Source organism: Taeniopygia guttata, chromosome 1 (assembly GCF_048771995.1).
Source record: "Taeniopygia guttata chromosome 1, bTaeGut7.mat, whole genome shotgun sequence".
In the NCBI taxonomy this organism is placed as follows: domain Eukaryota; kingdom Metazoa; phylum Chordata; class Aves; order Passeriformes; family Estrildidae; genus Taeniopygia; species Taeniopygia guttata.
In genome coordinates this window covers 4,173,237-4,188,175 of record NC_133024.1, presented here as the reverse complement: position 1 = coordinate 4,188,175, position 14,939 = coordinate 4,173,237, and the positions used below count along the sequence as shown (strand labels likewise).

Genomic DNA, 14,939 nt, shown 5'->3' with positions numbered 1-14,939 from the left:
TTTGCTTTCATCCTATCAGTTTTATTTCTATTTCTCATTTCAAGTTCCACACCAATCTCACCATCTCCATCTACAGCCATGCAGGGCCACAGCAGACAAAAGCTGTTGGGGATCAAACCCACCCAATTATTAAAATACCACATTTATTAAAACAAATACTAGGTATCTGTATAAACCAAATTGAAATATAACCTTCAAGGAATTCTTACAAATTGTTAACAGAAGTAACTAGACAGACAAGCACAAACTAATCACAAAGAAATCTCATAACAGCAGTTAGGATGTTCATCATTCACAGCCAAAACTTCTGATTCCCTCAGTTATGCTTTAATTTATTCTAAAAAAGATGGTTTGTAGCTATTTCATATTCTTTTTTTGTCCCATAGCTATCAGCCACTTAATTAACCATTGTCTGTATTTTTGCATTCCTTTCATTGCTATGTGAAGCCAAACAGCACAGCAGCAGCACGCAGCATTTTATGGTATTGTGGCTTAGTATAACATGAAGGTAAGTACATGTGTTGGTTTTAAGTGTTCTGTGACTGGATGTCACGTTCTCATTCCAGTATCATGAATGAAAAATAAATCTTGTACAGAATTTTACTTGTAAGCCATTGCATCCCCCACCCAGCTGCTGGACCTATCATGCTCATAAGCAGAAACCTCTAAAAATCTCTACATTCAGCTAAAAAGTAAAAGAAGCTACAAACCCATACATAAACAGATACTTTCAGGAGTCCAAACCCTGCTTTCCCACACTCCAGGTGATCAGTTTGTAGAAAAGAATAATAGATAATCACTGCCATTTTCCTGGGTTTGAATAGATTTCTCACTGACATTGCACCTTTATCTCTTCCTTCAGGAAATAATTTTCTTTACCCATGTCTAATCCCCTGTTTCTGCCAGAGATTTTTTTTAAATTAAAAAAAACCCAACAAAACAAACAACAAAACCAAAAAATCTTAGTCTAAACACTAGCAGAAACCTCATGTTAAAACTCAAACTGCTCTAAATTGCAAGTGCAGACTTTGCAGAATGGCAACCTGCTCAAGAAGGGTGCCAGGGGCTCTCCACCCCATTCCTTCCTTCCACAAACCCAGGGGAAAACCTTCTCCCCTGGCCTCTTCCCTCATCAAGGAAGAAATGAAGCAGCAATGGTGGAAAAGTTTGGGCAAACCATTACTTCCTCCTTTGACAATTAAGGGACTATGAAGAAAAAACCCAATTGTAACAGCTGCAGCCAGTTCCTCTTTCCCCTCACTCATGAACTGTGCTATTTCTAGGCATTAGGGGGGTTTAAAAGAAGTGCTTTGTAGCAAAGACCAGGTTTACTCATTCTCAACTCATTCACTTGCTTTCATTTTTGTTCACTTGGCTTTTTGACTACAACTTAGTGATTCATGTGGGATGCCCATTTGAAATATGTGGACGAGGAAAAACCAGATGACATGCTTTTGCTCTGGGAAGCCAGAGGGAGAGGAAGCAGTCTGGACTGGTGGCTTCCCACAAGACCAGCATGAGCCAGGTGGGCTCATTTCTCTGTCCCTATGTCTACAAGACTTTATGAGCATATGGTGCAATTCAGGGAATTACAGGAGACCCCAGCTCAGATCTGACCCACTGCTTAGAAGCAAAGAACGATCAGAATAGGGAACACTCCTTGCCCTGCACTGGTACTTCTCTGCCCACATGGAAATAAATAAAGCACACAGCTCCTCAGGCCTGCCAGCCTCCTACTGCACTCACCTGCCACTCCATCAGAACACAAAATGCACAGCACAACCTACTAACCCTGCAACTGCCCTTTTACTGCCCTGCTGCCTCCTGCAGGGATGCCAGGAAACACAAGGCAGCTGTGGTAGATCAGGTACATTAAGAAGAGGGCTGTGAAGAGCCCCGAGAAAGAGGGAAGAAGGACACATCTGTGTGCCTTTTACTTTGCTTTCCAGGAGAGGTTGCTGGAAATCAGACTTAGCACTTCCTCGTGGCTCTTGCCTTGAAGCCTGTTGCTCCTGGCACCTGGGTTATAAGTTCAGGCTGGCTGCAGTCTTGCCCTGATTTCTTGTGCCCCTTAGGGAACAAGCTCAACACCTGAAGTTCAGACTAGTGTGCTGGGATGTTCCACAGGTTTTCTGCAGCCTAGCTCCTGGTGAGGGGCTCCTTTGGTCCATCAGCAATAATTTCCAAGACAGCAGCCTTACAAAAGGCTTGTTGCCTTGTTTCCGACAATCCTCCATCCACTTTTAAGCTTGCAATATTAAAATGTCAAAGGGTAATAAACAATGTTGAAACCACCAAAAATACAAAGCATGAGTTCCACTAAATGGATCCACACAGCCAGTCTGAGTTTCAAATAAATATGTTACATTTTTTTTCTTACAAAACAATATTATAGTGTAATAAAATAAATAAATATATATTATAAATCACCCCTTTTAATATTTCTCTTGGAGAAAGTCACAGAAGGTTTCATTGGAAGCTTGAGGTGTCATTTTTAAGAGTTTCTCTCTTGCATGTGTAGGTGGGGCAGCTTCTCAGGTGTTCAGAGGTGCACCAAGGCTGTGGGACACTGCAGGAGCCCACCTGCCTGCAGCTCCATACTGCCTGCACTTCTTGGCCTTGGTGCAGGCAGGAAGTACCTGATGAAAGAGAGGTTGTTGTGTTTACTTCTTCAAAATATATGGATGTTTAAAGTGTGAGGGTAAAGATCCTGGATATTTGTATTGCCAAGTGAGTCCTTGCATCTCTGTGACAGGAGACTTAACTTTTCTCCTTGCAATACAACCAGCAGTCTTCAGCTTGGACCTAGAGGTATAACACCTAAGACGTGTTGCATTTCCTCCACTGCTTCTTTTTCTCCAAAATTTTCCCCAAAATCCAGGGTGCACATGCTAGGCATGTAGTGCAAGGAGGATGAGGAGACTTCACAAAACTGAACTGTGGTTTTCTGAAATTATGCCACTTCACATCAGTTTAACCACCTCAAGCTTGTATCCTGCAGCCCCTGCACTAGGATAGCCTTGGTGGACAACCAGCAGGGCCTCAGTGTGGCACCCTGGTCTTCCCTCACAGAGGCACAGTTTTCCTCTAAAGATTTTCCACATTTTGTTTGAGGCCCATCCTCAAAGTTGCTGCCTTTGTGAGCTGCATTGGTTGTACTCGTAAAATTGGTTATTTTATGAGCTGCAGAAGACCAGTGCAAGGCTCTGGCCGCTGCTTACACAATTATTTTGTGCTCAAATATAACAGTAGGGTGATGCTCCCACTGCAGCATGCCTTGTCATTGGCACAGTGAGTGTTTTCTAGCTGCCAGCACTCTTGGGCACCTGTAGCTGGCTATGCAGAATCAGGTTTCCCCTTCCCAGCTGTCTGGCTGGGAGCTCATTCCTGTGTCCCTCTCCAGCCCAATTCCAGCCTGGCTTGGGCAGCGTGCAGGCAGCCCTGGTGTGGCTGGGCTGAGCCAGGTCATGAGTGCCAAGACCTGTGGGGGTGAATTTTGCAGCACCCTGAGGAAAGGCAGACCTACCCAGCAGGGCCAGGCTGGGTTTCTCTCTGGGTCACGTAGGTGCCTGAGGCAGTGGTAGAGGAGGCAGGTGAGGAGGAGGAAGGTCAGGGGGACCAGGAACCACAGTGCAATGGCAGTGGCCATGGATGGTGCCATGCTGCTGTCTGGACCTGTGGGGAGAGCAGCAGGTACTCAGTATGTGCATGAAGTAAAAAAAAAAACAACCTGAAACCCATTTCAAGCATCCCTTGGCCATTCCCTGGGGTGAAATGGGGTGGATAAAGGAGCACATTCCAGCATGATGCACACAAGGGGCATTGCCAGCAGACCCGGGTGCTTGGGGTCTGATGTTAAGGTCAGGCATGCAGAACCCAGCCCCTCTGAGCTACCCAACGCTGGCATCTCTTAGTTTGTCACATTGTGTGACAGGAAATCCTGTCACAAATAGTCCTTCATAGAGACAGGGAGGCTGGGGCACATCATGGTGGATAAGGGGACCTGATGGGCAGTAAGATATTATGTGCCATTGGCCAGGGCATTTGGACATCCCATGGCACCTCCTCCATCCCTCCCAAGCCCAGCCACAGCTGCTCTTCCAGGTACCTTCCCCACCTTTCAACCCTCTGAGGAGTTTTCTGATTCTACCCCAGGAGGTGTTTTCCCAATTTTTTCCCTACTCCAGAGCAGGAGCAGAGCTACATACTGACCCTGTTCCAGGCTGTCTATGGGCAGGACCAGGGTCAAATTTAGAGAAGGGTGTTGGATCATGCAGGTGATGGGGTACTCCTGAAGGATTTTGGAGTGGGTGTGGGTAAAATTGCTGATGACAGTCACGGTCTGGTTGCTGAACTTTATGTGGTACTCCCTTGGTTTCTGCTGCAGGATGCTGGGTAGGTGCCAGGTTATTTTTGGAGCTGGTTTCCCTGTTGCTGAGCAGCTCATCCCCACCATTTTCTCAGAATCCTCAGCTTTGTCTGGATTGGGTATAAGCTTAGTTTCCAGTTTGGGGTCCGAGATGGCTGTAAACAACAAAGTGACAAAGTCCATTAATCTCTACTTATGTTTGAGCAAAGAGCATCTGTATTTACAGTTACTTTGGAGGAAAAACTTACTATCTAATCTTAGCTCCCCTTCCCAAAGCCCCAGCAGTGACAAATAAATACGAAGGTGACCAGACAGTAGTCTGGAAATGAAGAGCTGGACAGCAGAAGGTGCAAGAGGGTAGAAGCATCTGTTTCAGTTCTGTTACTAGCAGCAACATCCCAACTGAGAAGTGGTGGTTATGGCTGGGTTAAAAGCAGAAGGTAGTGGAACTGTGAAGTCATATGTCCTTTTCTCTCTGAAAGAGCTGAACTGCTTAAATGTGTTACAATTATTTTCCTTTAAAATTACCTGCAGGATTAGCTTTACTGCTGTTTAGCATTTTTGCTGTTGAGGTGTGGAGAGTTGCAAATCAAAGGACTACATGCATCTATTTATGCAGGACAGTAATAGTGAATTTGTATGTGGTTACACCATGAGATTTCACCCATGGAAGGTTTGTGCTTGTATAACTTCATTTCATCTTATAAATGGGTTTAGGGTGAGTCACAGTATCCCTCAAAACTATCATGAAAGATCACTTCTTCTGAACAGTCTCATGCCAGAAGATTTGTGGATGTTGTCACATTTAATTTTAATCTGGAAGAAGGATGATCTACAGGCATCATTTATGCTTACTCACTCACATGAAGCCTACTTGTTGATTCCTATTTATATAAAATGTATTTGCAGGGAATAGATAAAGAGGAGAGGTTCTGGAAGTTGGTTTCAACCTGGATAGAACTCCGGGTGAGATCTGAGCACATAAGCCAAGTCCCATGTGAAAAATCACCTCTTTATCCTTTGGCATAAAATCATGCTATAATTTAGGTCAGAAGGGACTTCAGGAGAATGTCTAGTTCAAACCTCTGCTTAGTTTGATAAGGTCAGTTTGCACAGGCCAATCTCTATAAAGGTGTGGATTTGCATTTGGGAGTGCAATCCATAAGTTTCTGCATGGCAACTCACCAGCCTGCCTTCTACTTCAGTGCATGTGCTGATGGAACAGGAGTCTAAACCACACTCTACTTCTAGGTCTTTGTTTCTGAGAATATTGCTTTTTTAAAGCATTTAAGTGCAGTGGCAATTCTAGTTTCAATCAAATCTGAATTACCATGAATGACCTCTGTTTAAAAAAGTATCCACTGCTATAATTAGTAGAGCTCCATGTGTATATTACTACTTGCATAAGAAAAATAACAGTGGTAAGTGCAATATTTATGCCAAAATTAATTTTTATCCCAACACTAAAACATACCTCTATCATTTAGCAAGCCTGCTTTTAAATGAGCAAACAAAGCTTCTTTTCATTCTTCTTATGAAAAACAACAAGTTTTCCTTTTGTGAAGTAAACAAAGACTTGCCTGTGAGGTGTAGCAGACACTGTGAAAAGGGGAAAAGGTATGTGCCAGATGCATAATGGCACCTATAACCTCCTGCTACAATTCCAGATCCACCTCAAAAGGTTGTCTGTATCTTACTAGCCATAACTGCCAGAAGCAAGACTTTGTATACCGACAATTTTGTTGCTTTTTTTTTTGTTGTTTGATTTTTTACAAGCCTGACCTCATTTACTTACGATGGCTGTGGGAGCATAGGAAAAATAAACTTGTACTTCTCACTTTTTGTATCAACCAGAGACAAAAACTCAACACCCGCAGAGTTGCTGATACCTCTGAGAAAAACAAGGAAAGTGTTTAGGGGGATTTCAGCTGGAACATCTCAAAATCTCCCAGTGAAAAGACTAGTGTCACAAACAATTTATGTTTCTATTAATAAATGATCTCTGAACTTCTTTCACTCACAGGATGCATAAAAATAACATATCCACCCACAGCATTAACTTCAAATATTATCTTGCAAAATTCACAAGCAATCAAAGGGAGAAGTCACAGATGTTACCAGAGAGGATGAGAAAAACTTGCCAGAAACATCTGCACTCCACACCTGCTCTTCTCTCTCTTCTCACAATGGACCCCAATGAATGATCCTTTAGGGCTGAGCTTCTCTAGCAAATGTCTGTAATAGATGCACTGTCAAAAACCTGCAAGTTCTTGCTTTTGCAGAAAAGTACTGCTATGCCGTTTGCTAGTATGTGCTGGCTGTTCATGTTTGATGCATACACTTAACTGCTTCTTTGGCCTTCCATCAAAATATTTGTTTCCAGTGAAAAAGTCTTCACCTGAGATGTTGTGTGCCAGTACTTGCCTTAGTCTCTCTTGTAGATCAGTACTGCAGATGTTCCCAAATTTGGGCTCTGTCAGCATTCCCAAATATTTGAAAAAGGGACCTTCTGTAATGGCTTTCTGTAGTTAGAAGGAATTAGGCATTGCTAAGCCTTTAAACATAAAAAACATATAATGAATCAGGTCATTATATGCTGTTTATATTTAAAGGCTTAGCAGTGGTGTTACAGAGAATGATAAAAGATTGTAGGAATCACATTATGCCTCATGATGACAGAAGGCTTTGTCAAACCATATGAATTCTCACCCACAGTACTGTGCCTTGGTTTTCCTGTCTCAGAAATTGCCATGGCATTTTTCCAGCTGGGCTCAAGAATTCCAGACAAATGTTGCCATCTACAGTGAAGGCAGGTGGTATCCAAAGACAGAGCAGCAAATGTCCAGGGAATTTTGTGACTCAGCAAGTCTTGCCTATCATCATCTCCATACCTCTTCCTCAATCCTCATCCTGATTTTCATTCTCATCCTCTCTGCCAGTGAAGTTTGGCAAAATATTTCCAAGGTAAAATGAAGGTGAAAGGCAATAGAGAAAAGAGATCCACCAAGCCTGCTTGAAACTATTCTGTTCCAAAATGGATTTTGCTACAGGGTAGGACATTTTTGCTTCTTCCTGGGTTTGCTGTTTTCAGCCAGGCAGGTCTGACATCCCTCCAGTCATCCCTGTTTCTTTATTCACAGTGTTGTATCCAGTTCTTACGTGGTTTCACTTCCCCTCACCACGGGCGATGGTGCCCGTCCTGTCCCGGAACAGCCGCTTGCAAAGGCTGCAGTAACTGGGCAATTTACCAGCTCAAAAACTCCCTGGCAGTCCCCTCTGGAGGGCAAAGACATGGCAGTGTTTAATTTTCAACTGGTGACTCGGAATTGCTCACCCTGCCCTGAACCTCTGAGCCTTGGGAGATTCCTGCTGGCATCACTCTGCCTCATGGGGCACCCTCTGGCTTGTTCAGACAACTCATTAGGAGTTGGGGTATAACGAGCAAGACTGTGGCTTTTAAGTATAAATTAGCCTCAATGAAATAACCATATAACTAAACCTTCTGCCTAAAGAGCTAAAACTTTCTGTCAAAGTGCCAAATGCTCAGTTTGTTCATGGTGACCCTCCAGGGCTGGTTTGATACAGCACATTACAGGAAGGCTGCCATGACCCCAGTGAGGCAGCCTCTGGCAGTAGCCTGTGAGCCTATGAGAGAAATTAAACCCTTCCCAGTTGATGCGTTTTCATCTGAGCTGCAGGAAGAGATGCTTCCATAAGTTTGTGTGGCAGCAGAAAAACATCCCTTTTTTTTTTTAGATTAGTGCTCTGGGGAAGGATAAACCATAGCCAAAAGGTTGGTGAGTTTGGGAAGAAGTTCCCCCACCTGGATGGAAAAAAACCAAACCAAAACCCAAACCTGAAAGAAATCTCTGTGTTTAGATTTATATGATTAAAAAGAATGGGACCCCTCTGGAAGTCATTTTCCTGTAATGTATAATAAGTGTTTACCCTCTGAATGACTCAGAAGTGGATTTCTTTAGGAGCTTTCCTCTTCGTATATGAAATACTGCATGAATTTCTCATCACTTCTATTTTCTGCCCTAGTTTTCCCAAAAGAGGGGAAAAAGAACATTTTTTCTAGACTTGTTTTTCCCTTGTATTTTTCACCACCACTTCCTTTCCCCTATAAGTTAGGAGCTTCCTTTCTCCACACAGAGGACTCCAGAGGGGTGTGTGGACGTATGTGTCCGTGTCTTTATCAGCAGAAGCTACTAGGGATAAACAAAATAGTCTGCAGGGCTAATATCACCAGTGACAGGACACAGATACTCTCCACAGGGGATGTGATCTTTGGCCAGTTTCCCCACAGTAGTCCCTGAGAAAGCTAGGAGCCAACAGGGTGTCCTCAGAGCATGTTTAATGTCTCAGCTTTCTCAGCTGGACAAAACCCAGCAGCTTTCCTCAAAAGATGAGCAGATTGTTACTCTTAGCTCCTTTGAGTTCATCTTTTAGTCTTTATTTCAGGTTGCAGTTGCTAGTTGATGATTTCATATGGAGGTGACAAATATTGCCTCATGACTGACTCATGATTTGTTTCAACTCTCTTCTTTAAGCTAGTTGATGCTGACATGCTCAGGATATTCATGTGTGAAATCCCATGAGCCATACAGTATTTCAGCCTTCTTTTTTTACATTTTTTAAATTAAAATCCTTTTCCTGACCCCAGCCCAACTACTGTTATTTGTACTCTAGCTTCAAAATGGGCTTCCAGCTATTATGCATGTGCCTCTTTATATTTTGAATACTTTGCAGGTTTTTTTACAACCAAATGAAGAGCAAGTTAAAAATTGGCTGATTTCCAGGATTAGGAGGTGAGAGCAGCAGCGAAAGGAAGAAGAGGAGCACAGGTTCATGGCTGTGGCTAGGCAGCTGTCAGCACATCACAGGGCCAGGGAAACTTGGAGGAAGTCATGAGTTACACGTCAGTTTTGAATCTCACTGTTGCTGACTTGAAAGGGAAGAAAAATTAAAGAACTGTTGAATGTTGGTTTCCCATCTGGTAAAACCAGACAGGGAGAACCATTTTTCTCATATCAGTGTAGCAATGTTAGGGAAGGTTTTTCACAGGAAAAATGACTTGGTCCTCAGATGAGCACCCATACACAATTACAGTGCCTTACCATAAACCTTGAGACACATCCTGCCGGTGACAGCGCCCGAGGGAAATGTGTTGAAGATGCATTTGTAGCATCCTTCATCTTGGAGGGTGACTCCATGAAGGGAGATGGCTGAGGCTTGCAGCTCGCTGTGGGCAAAGCTCACGTGGCTGACATAGGCCTTGGCTATTTTTTGGCCATTTATCGTACTGTAAGTTGCTATGTTGTCTTCAGCCCCGGCCGTCTCCTTCTGCCATGTCACCTGTATCACATCTTCTTTCGTGACTGCCCGGCATGAAAAAGTAACATTTCCTCCTGCCTGGACTGACTGGACCTTTCTGTTCATCACCTGCACAGAGGCTGGGGGAGAAGCAAGTGACACACTCAGCATTTCTTACACTCTTCTGCAGCCCAACCCCAGCAGAGGCCCTGCAGCCCCTCGCCCTCATTTCCAAGCAGTGCAACTCTGGAGGATTTCTCTATCCCTCCATCTAGGAAAAAGTTGAAAATGCAGCTTGAAAGAGCTACCCAGAGAGTTTCACTTGACCTGCCACCTCTCACACCAAGCATTTTGCCAGCCTGATACCTGTTCTGCAGAGAGCACCACTGAGAAAGGCAGCTCTGGTGTTCAGTTCGGTCAATCTGCCACTGATTTGTCTGCTAGGACTGCTATCCCATGGGCACCCACAGAGAGATTCCCTAAACTTTCAGCCATGCTGATGACCAAACAGCTGTTGGCCCAATACCACCCTCTTAGCCCTCCTGTGGCATGGGGTGAAGCAAATCAGGAAAATACTAAAAATTATTATGTATCTCACTACACATACATCATGTATTCACGTGTGGCAGAGACTGGCAAGGATCAGAAAACTGGAAGGAAAAAGCAAGGCAGAGAGAACCTGATCTCAGCATTGAAGTCATGCTGCTGAGAAACAGCTGCAGAAGAGACCCTACTGAAGGCCCACGGGCAGAAAACTGGCACAGCATAAATGCCATGGTATTAAAGGTCTTCAAGGAAAGGAAGAAAACAGTCTCCTCTTCCAATTCTAGACATGAAAAAATTGTTAAGGGTATAGGCACGGTGAAGCTGACGGCTCAGCTCCACAGTTCTCTTGGCATAATAATTTTCAAAGTTTATTTCTGCATGTCAGCATGGGAAGGGAGATATTAGTAGTAACAGCTTTAGCACTGAAAACATAATTCAATTTACAAGAAAGGGAAATATCTTTGCAGAGAAGGGAGAGGCTGTCTGCAGTGCCCAGAGGTACACTAGACTGACCTACTCAAGAAAGCACTCTGAGATTCTGGCTGTGACCATGGCCAGGCGGATTTCCATCAAAGACCAAGAAGCCAGTTGTCAAGCTGTGCCAGTCACTTTGCTTTCCAGATCTCAGCAGTGCCATAGGCAGACTACAAACCATGATAATGGAACCTAGTTTGAAACTAATTCAGCCTTTTCTACACGATTTTTAAATTAAAAAAACAGTGTAATACATCCATGCTTTTGATGGCCTGAACAGATACCTACAAGCAGGTCTGCCTGCTTTATAATTTGCCCATTGCAATACCTTTATACATCTCTCTGGAATTTATAAATGCACTGGTGGTAAATTAAGAAGTGGATGCTGTCAGAGCAACCAGCAGTGACACGCCTGAGCCCCAGGTAAGTAGCACAGTGCCACAAGTGCCATTGGGTTTGCCCCAGGAGGGTGCCAAGTGGGGACTGCAGCACCCAGCAGCACAGAAGGAGGCTGGCACAGCCACTGATGTCCCTAGCACTGTTAGGATAATGACACAGACACCCAGACAGACAAGAGAGTTACCTGGAGCAGTGGTCCAGATGCTGAAGAGAAGCAGGCAAGCGACCATCATCATCTTAGCTGTGCGCTCAGAGACAAGCGAGCGATCCACTGAGTGCCACTTCCCCTTTCTTAAACACTTTGCTCTTACTCTAGGGACATTCCCCATCATAAAGCTACAGTAAATGGCTTGTGAAAACCTCCTGCCTCTATGACACAACTGAGTTTTAGGGGATATGACAAAAATGTCACAGCCAGAAACTCAGGTTTTCCCAGCTGTGCTGCTAAGTAGACAGGAGTACTGGGTTTTTCACAAGCACTCTGTCCATAAGGTTGAGTTTTCATAAGCAGCTAAACACAAGCACAGATTTTGAAACTGGCTCAGCACCCAGTGTCTGTGGGTTGCAGGAGGAAAGGCCACCCTGGCCTTGACCTGAGCTCCAGGAAAAGGCCATGCTGCAATGAGTAGTGCAAATGTCCCTACATGTAACTCAGGGGACACAGTTAGGGGTCTGCATCCATCATGTCAATCAGTGAAGACCCAGGATGTGTTGATGCTTCTGTAACACAACTCTTTTTCTAATTTAAGGAGACCAAAGCAAGCCAAGAGGTGGACTCAGGGCCTAAGTCATGTGCTGTCTCAGGGAAAGAGCAGAGCCTTGGTCTCACCTCTCCTCCACTGAGATTGCCTCCATCTCCGCAGATCCACGATCCTTCCCCAGCCTTGTCTCTTGGAAAGACAGGGTTGCCTTCCCCAAGCGCACAATTCCTCCTCCACCATCACCTGAGATGACATAAAAATAAATCCCACAACTTGTCTGAGTCATTGTATTTGTGCCTTTTTGCTTTGTCATTGAACACATTGCCTGTGTTCCCCTTTCTGTGGGTTGTGATCGCTGCTGAAACCAGCCAAGCTCTCAGCCCACTGGTGCCTCTCCTATGGCACAGTGGGGCAGCCATACCATGAGACCTCATTTGCTAACCAAACTTCTACTGGTAAATTGTGTTTCAAGTTTCTGACTTCTGATGAGTGGCTATGATTGCAAATAAAATGTTTTCTCTTGGTTGAATGGCCACACAGATTATTATGCAAATCAGTTGCAAGCCAGCAGGCTGAAAACAGAACGTGACACAAAAAATTCTCAAGCATGCTTTCACATTTATGATTCCTTTTCTCCTTAGTGGCAGCTAATCTGAAAACAGAAACAGCTCATGTATCACTATTACTCTAAAGAAACATTTTGGACCTGCTTTTATGTAGGTTCAAGAATTCATTCCCATAAGTCTGAAAAATATATTTGCTTCATACTATTGTCTTTTTCCTTTGAGATATCTTATTTTCCTTTCCTTGAGTTACTTGCATAGTTGCACTTTCCTGAAAAATTTCTGGAAGAGCATTCTGGCCTGATCAAAATGTGAGATCACTACTTAGCAATCACAAAAGGAACTGCACTTGATTTTAAGAAGAATTGCAAGCCCAACTGGTAGATATTCTTGTCAGATTAAACAACTTAATTTCTCTCAGAAACATTCTGATCTTCCAGAACCCTTAAAACCTGCGAGCTGCTAAAGGAAACACTTTTCAATGAAGAGCAAACTTTCAGTCTTGGCAAAGGACAGAGGTGGCTCTGCCAGTGGGAAAAATTTGTTTGCTTTAATTTGTTACTGCATCCCTGGTGAGGAAGAGCTGTGTATGCTGGCTGCTCCCTCCAAATAAATTAGGCAGAAGTAGTTCTGCAGCTACTGCTTAAAAAGCACAGTGATTTGTATTATTTTCTTTCTTTCTGTTTCACTAGGATGCTCTCTTTAGTTCTGAGGAAATTAAAAAAGGGACATACAAGAATTGCACAGTCACGAAATGCCAGCATTTCACCACAGACCAAGTGACTAATGCCATTTATAATTCACATAGTTTAACTTCCAGAAAATGTTGCCCAGGGAAGTCACTCCAGCACAATTATAGTTTAAAACATAGATTTGTCAACTACCAGGCTAAACCACTGTTTTTTCAGCCATGCAAGCCCAGGTTAACAACTGGACATCTGCCTACCTTGTCAGAAGGATCCAGTGCCACCTTTCAAGACATTGCCTTCAAAAGAGAATGTAAAATTGTCTTGTAAAGAGAACAAAGCAGGTGGAGAGGGTTTCATTGACTTCTGAATCGCAGTGACTTTTGGAGGTTGGTTCCTCAGCTCTAGTTGTTGGGAAACAGCTTGTCAAATGCAATTGAGCAGATCTAGAACTTTATAACATGTTTCAGTAGTGCCTGCATATGGCAAAATAACTCTATATCTCAGGTGAGTTTGGAGAGCTGCAGTACACTGAGGTAAGAACAGTAGCAGTGATAGTAAAAGGGTTTTTAAATCATGGGGATTTAGGGTTAAAAGGAAAATTAAGCTTAGTAGGCCCTGGAAAAAAAAATACCCTGGGTACATGTAGGCCTTGTACCTTGCTAGAACTGCACCTGTGTAGCTAGTACATGATAAATGATACAATTGTTAGATGTGATAATTGTTTAGTAATTAACCAAAATTACTGTTTAATGGTAAGAATAATCATGAGAAACTGTGGTCAGGGGCCTAAGAAAGATCACGAGAAGCTCATGCTTGAATAATGTCAGTGTATACAATAGAAAAATATAAGTTTAATAATTAATATGTAAGTTATATAACGATAGAATATAAAATGAATTCAGCTTGAAAGCCATGTGGGAGTCAGATTTGGGTCTGCACCCCTGATTCCCAGAGCTCTCAATAAAAGCACCTGCAGATAATCATATCTCGTTATTATGTGTGTTCCTGAACGCTGACACCAGCATCTACCAACATTTGCTGCAGCCTCTGGCCGTGGCAGCTCAAAGCCAAGGGATGCTGCAGGACCTGTGGTGCTCATTTGGGCAGGGTTACAATTTGTTTTTGCAGACAAATTGTTGTTTTTGTGCACGTGTTTCGGTTCAGAGCACACCAGGGCAGCTCGTACGCAGACATAGCTGTTTATCCTTGTCATGTTTGATTTGGAGGTATGTGATCTCCCCAAACTGGACTCCCTTCCTCTGCTAACACCCTGCTGTCAGCTGCAAGTTACAGCTCCTGGTGCTGAAATCTGGTGTTGGACTGCTTAGCAAAGTGCAGAAAGAAACAGAAACAAAGGAGGGGGCTACTTAGCGAGACCTAGCCCGTGGTGGTGTACCTCTATCTGCAAAATCACACATTTCTAGGGGACAGCACTTGTTCTTAGAGTGTTCTGTTAACTGCCTGGCACTTCTTACCTCTGAGGTTTGATGAAATGGCTGCAGGCACCTGAAGTCTTAAAGAGGTTTTTTTTTCTGGCAATGTACAGCAATTACAGCGTGTCAACTAAAACTTGCTTCCTCCCCAGCCAACAAGACCTGCAAATTATTTTTCTGGTTCTTCTGTTTTTCTTCCTTGTAGTTGGGAGAAAGAAAGAGGAATAAAAGTAAAATAATTTTTTTTAAAAGGACAAAAAGGAGATAAAGAAGCACAAAAAGACTGCACTGGAAAGCTTCAGTAGCAAATTCTATGCTTCATTGTGGTTTGAAGTGTTTGGTTTTTACCATTCAGTTTGTCACAGCATTTCTCAGAAGAGCAAGATGGCTAGGCATGTGGTTTCCTCTTGTCAAAACCACCATAAGTTGCTATATCAGACTACAGAACC

At 43.5% G+C, this 14,939-nt stretch overlaps 1 protein-coding gene across 4 annotated transcripts; it reads right to left on the bottom strand.

Annotated features, from left to right (window-relative positions):
• Nucleotides 1-14,703, bottom strand: LOC115497877 (nectin-3-like). Of its 4 annotated transcripts, XM_041719444.2 has the most exons (6): nucleotides 14,533-14,703; nucleotides 13,315-13,353; nucleotides 11,934-12,048; nucleotides 9,490-9,825; nucleotides 4,213-4,524; nucleotides 1-3,675 (listed from the first exon to the last, which is right to left on the bottom strand). In XM_041719444.2, exons 3-6 carry the CDS (start codon nucleotides 12,043-12,045, stop codon nucleotides 3,347-3,349), a joined length of 1,089 nt encoding a protein of 362 aa, XP_041575378.2. In that variant the 5' UTR covers nucleotides 12,046-12,048; nucleotides 13,315-13,353; nucleotides 14,533-14,703; the 3' UTR covers nucleotides 1-3,346. The 4 variants fall into 4 exon arrangements, with proteins under 4 accessions (XP_041575378.2, XP_030144390.4, XP_041575350.2 ...); XM_030288530.4 differs by lacking the exons at nucleotides 11,934-12,048; nucleotides 13,315-13,353; nucleotides 14,533-14,703 and adding an exon at nucleotides 11,289-11,662 and having other exon boundaries at nucleotides 1-2,639; nucleotides 3,527-3,675; XM_041719416.2 differs by lacking the exons at nucleotides 13,315-13,353; nucleotides 14,533-14,703 and having other exon boundaries at nucleotides 11,934-13,308.
• Nucleotides 14,704-14,939: the final 236 nt, after the last annotated feature.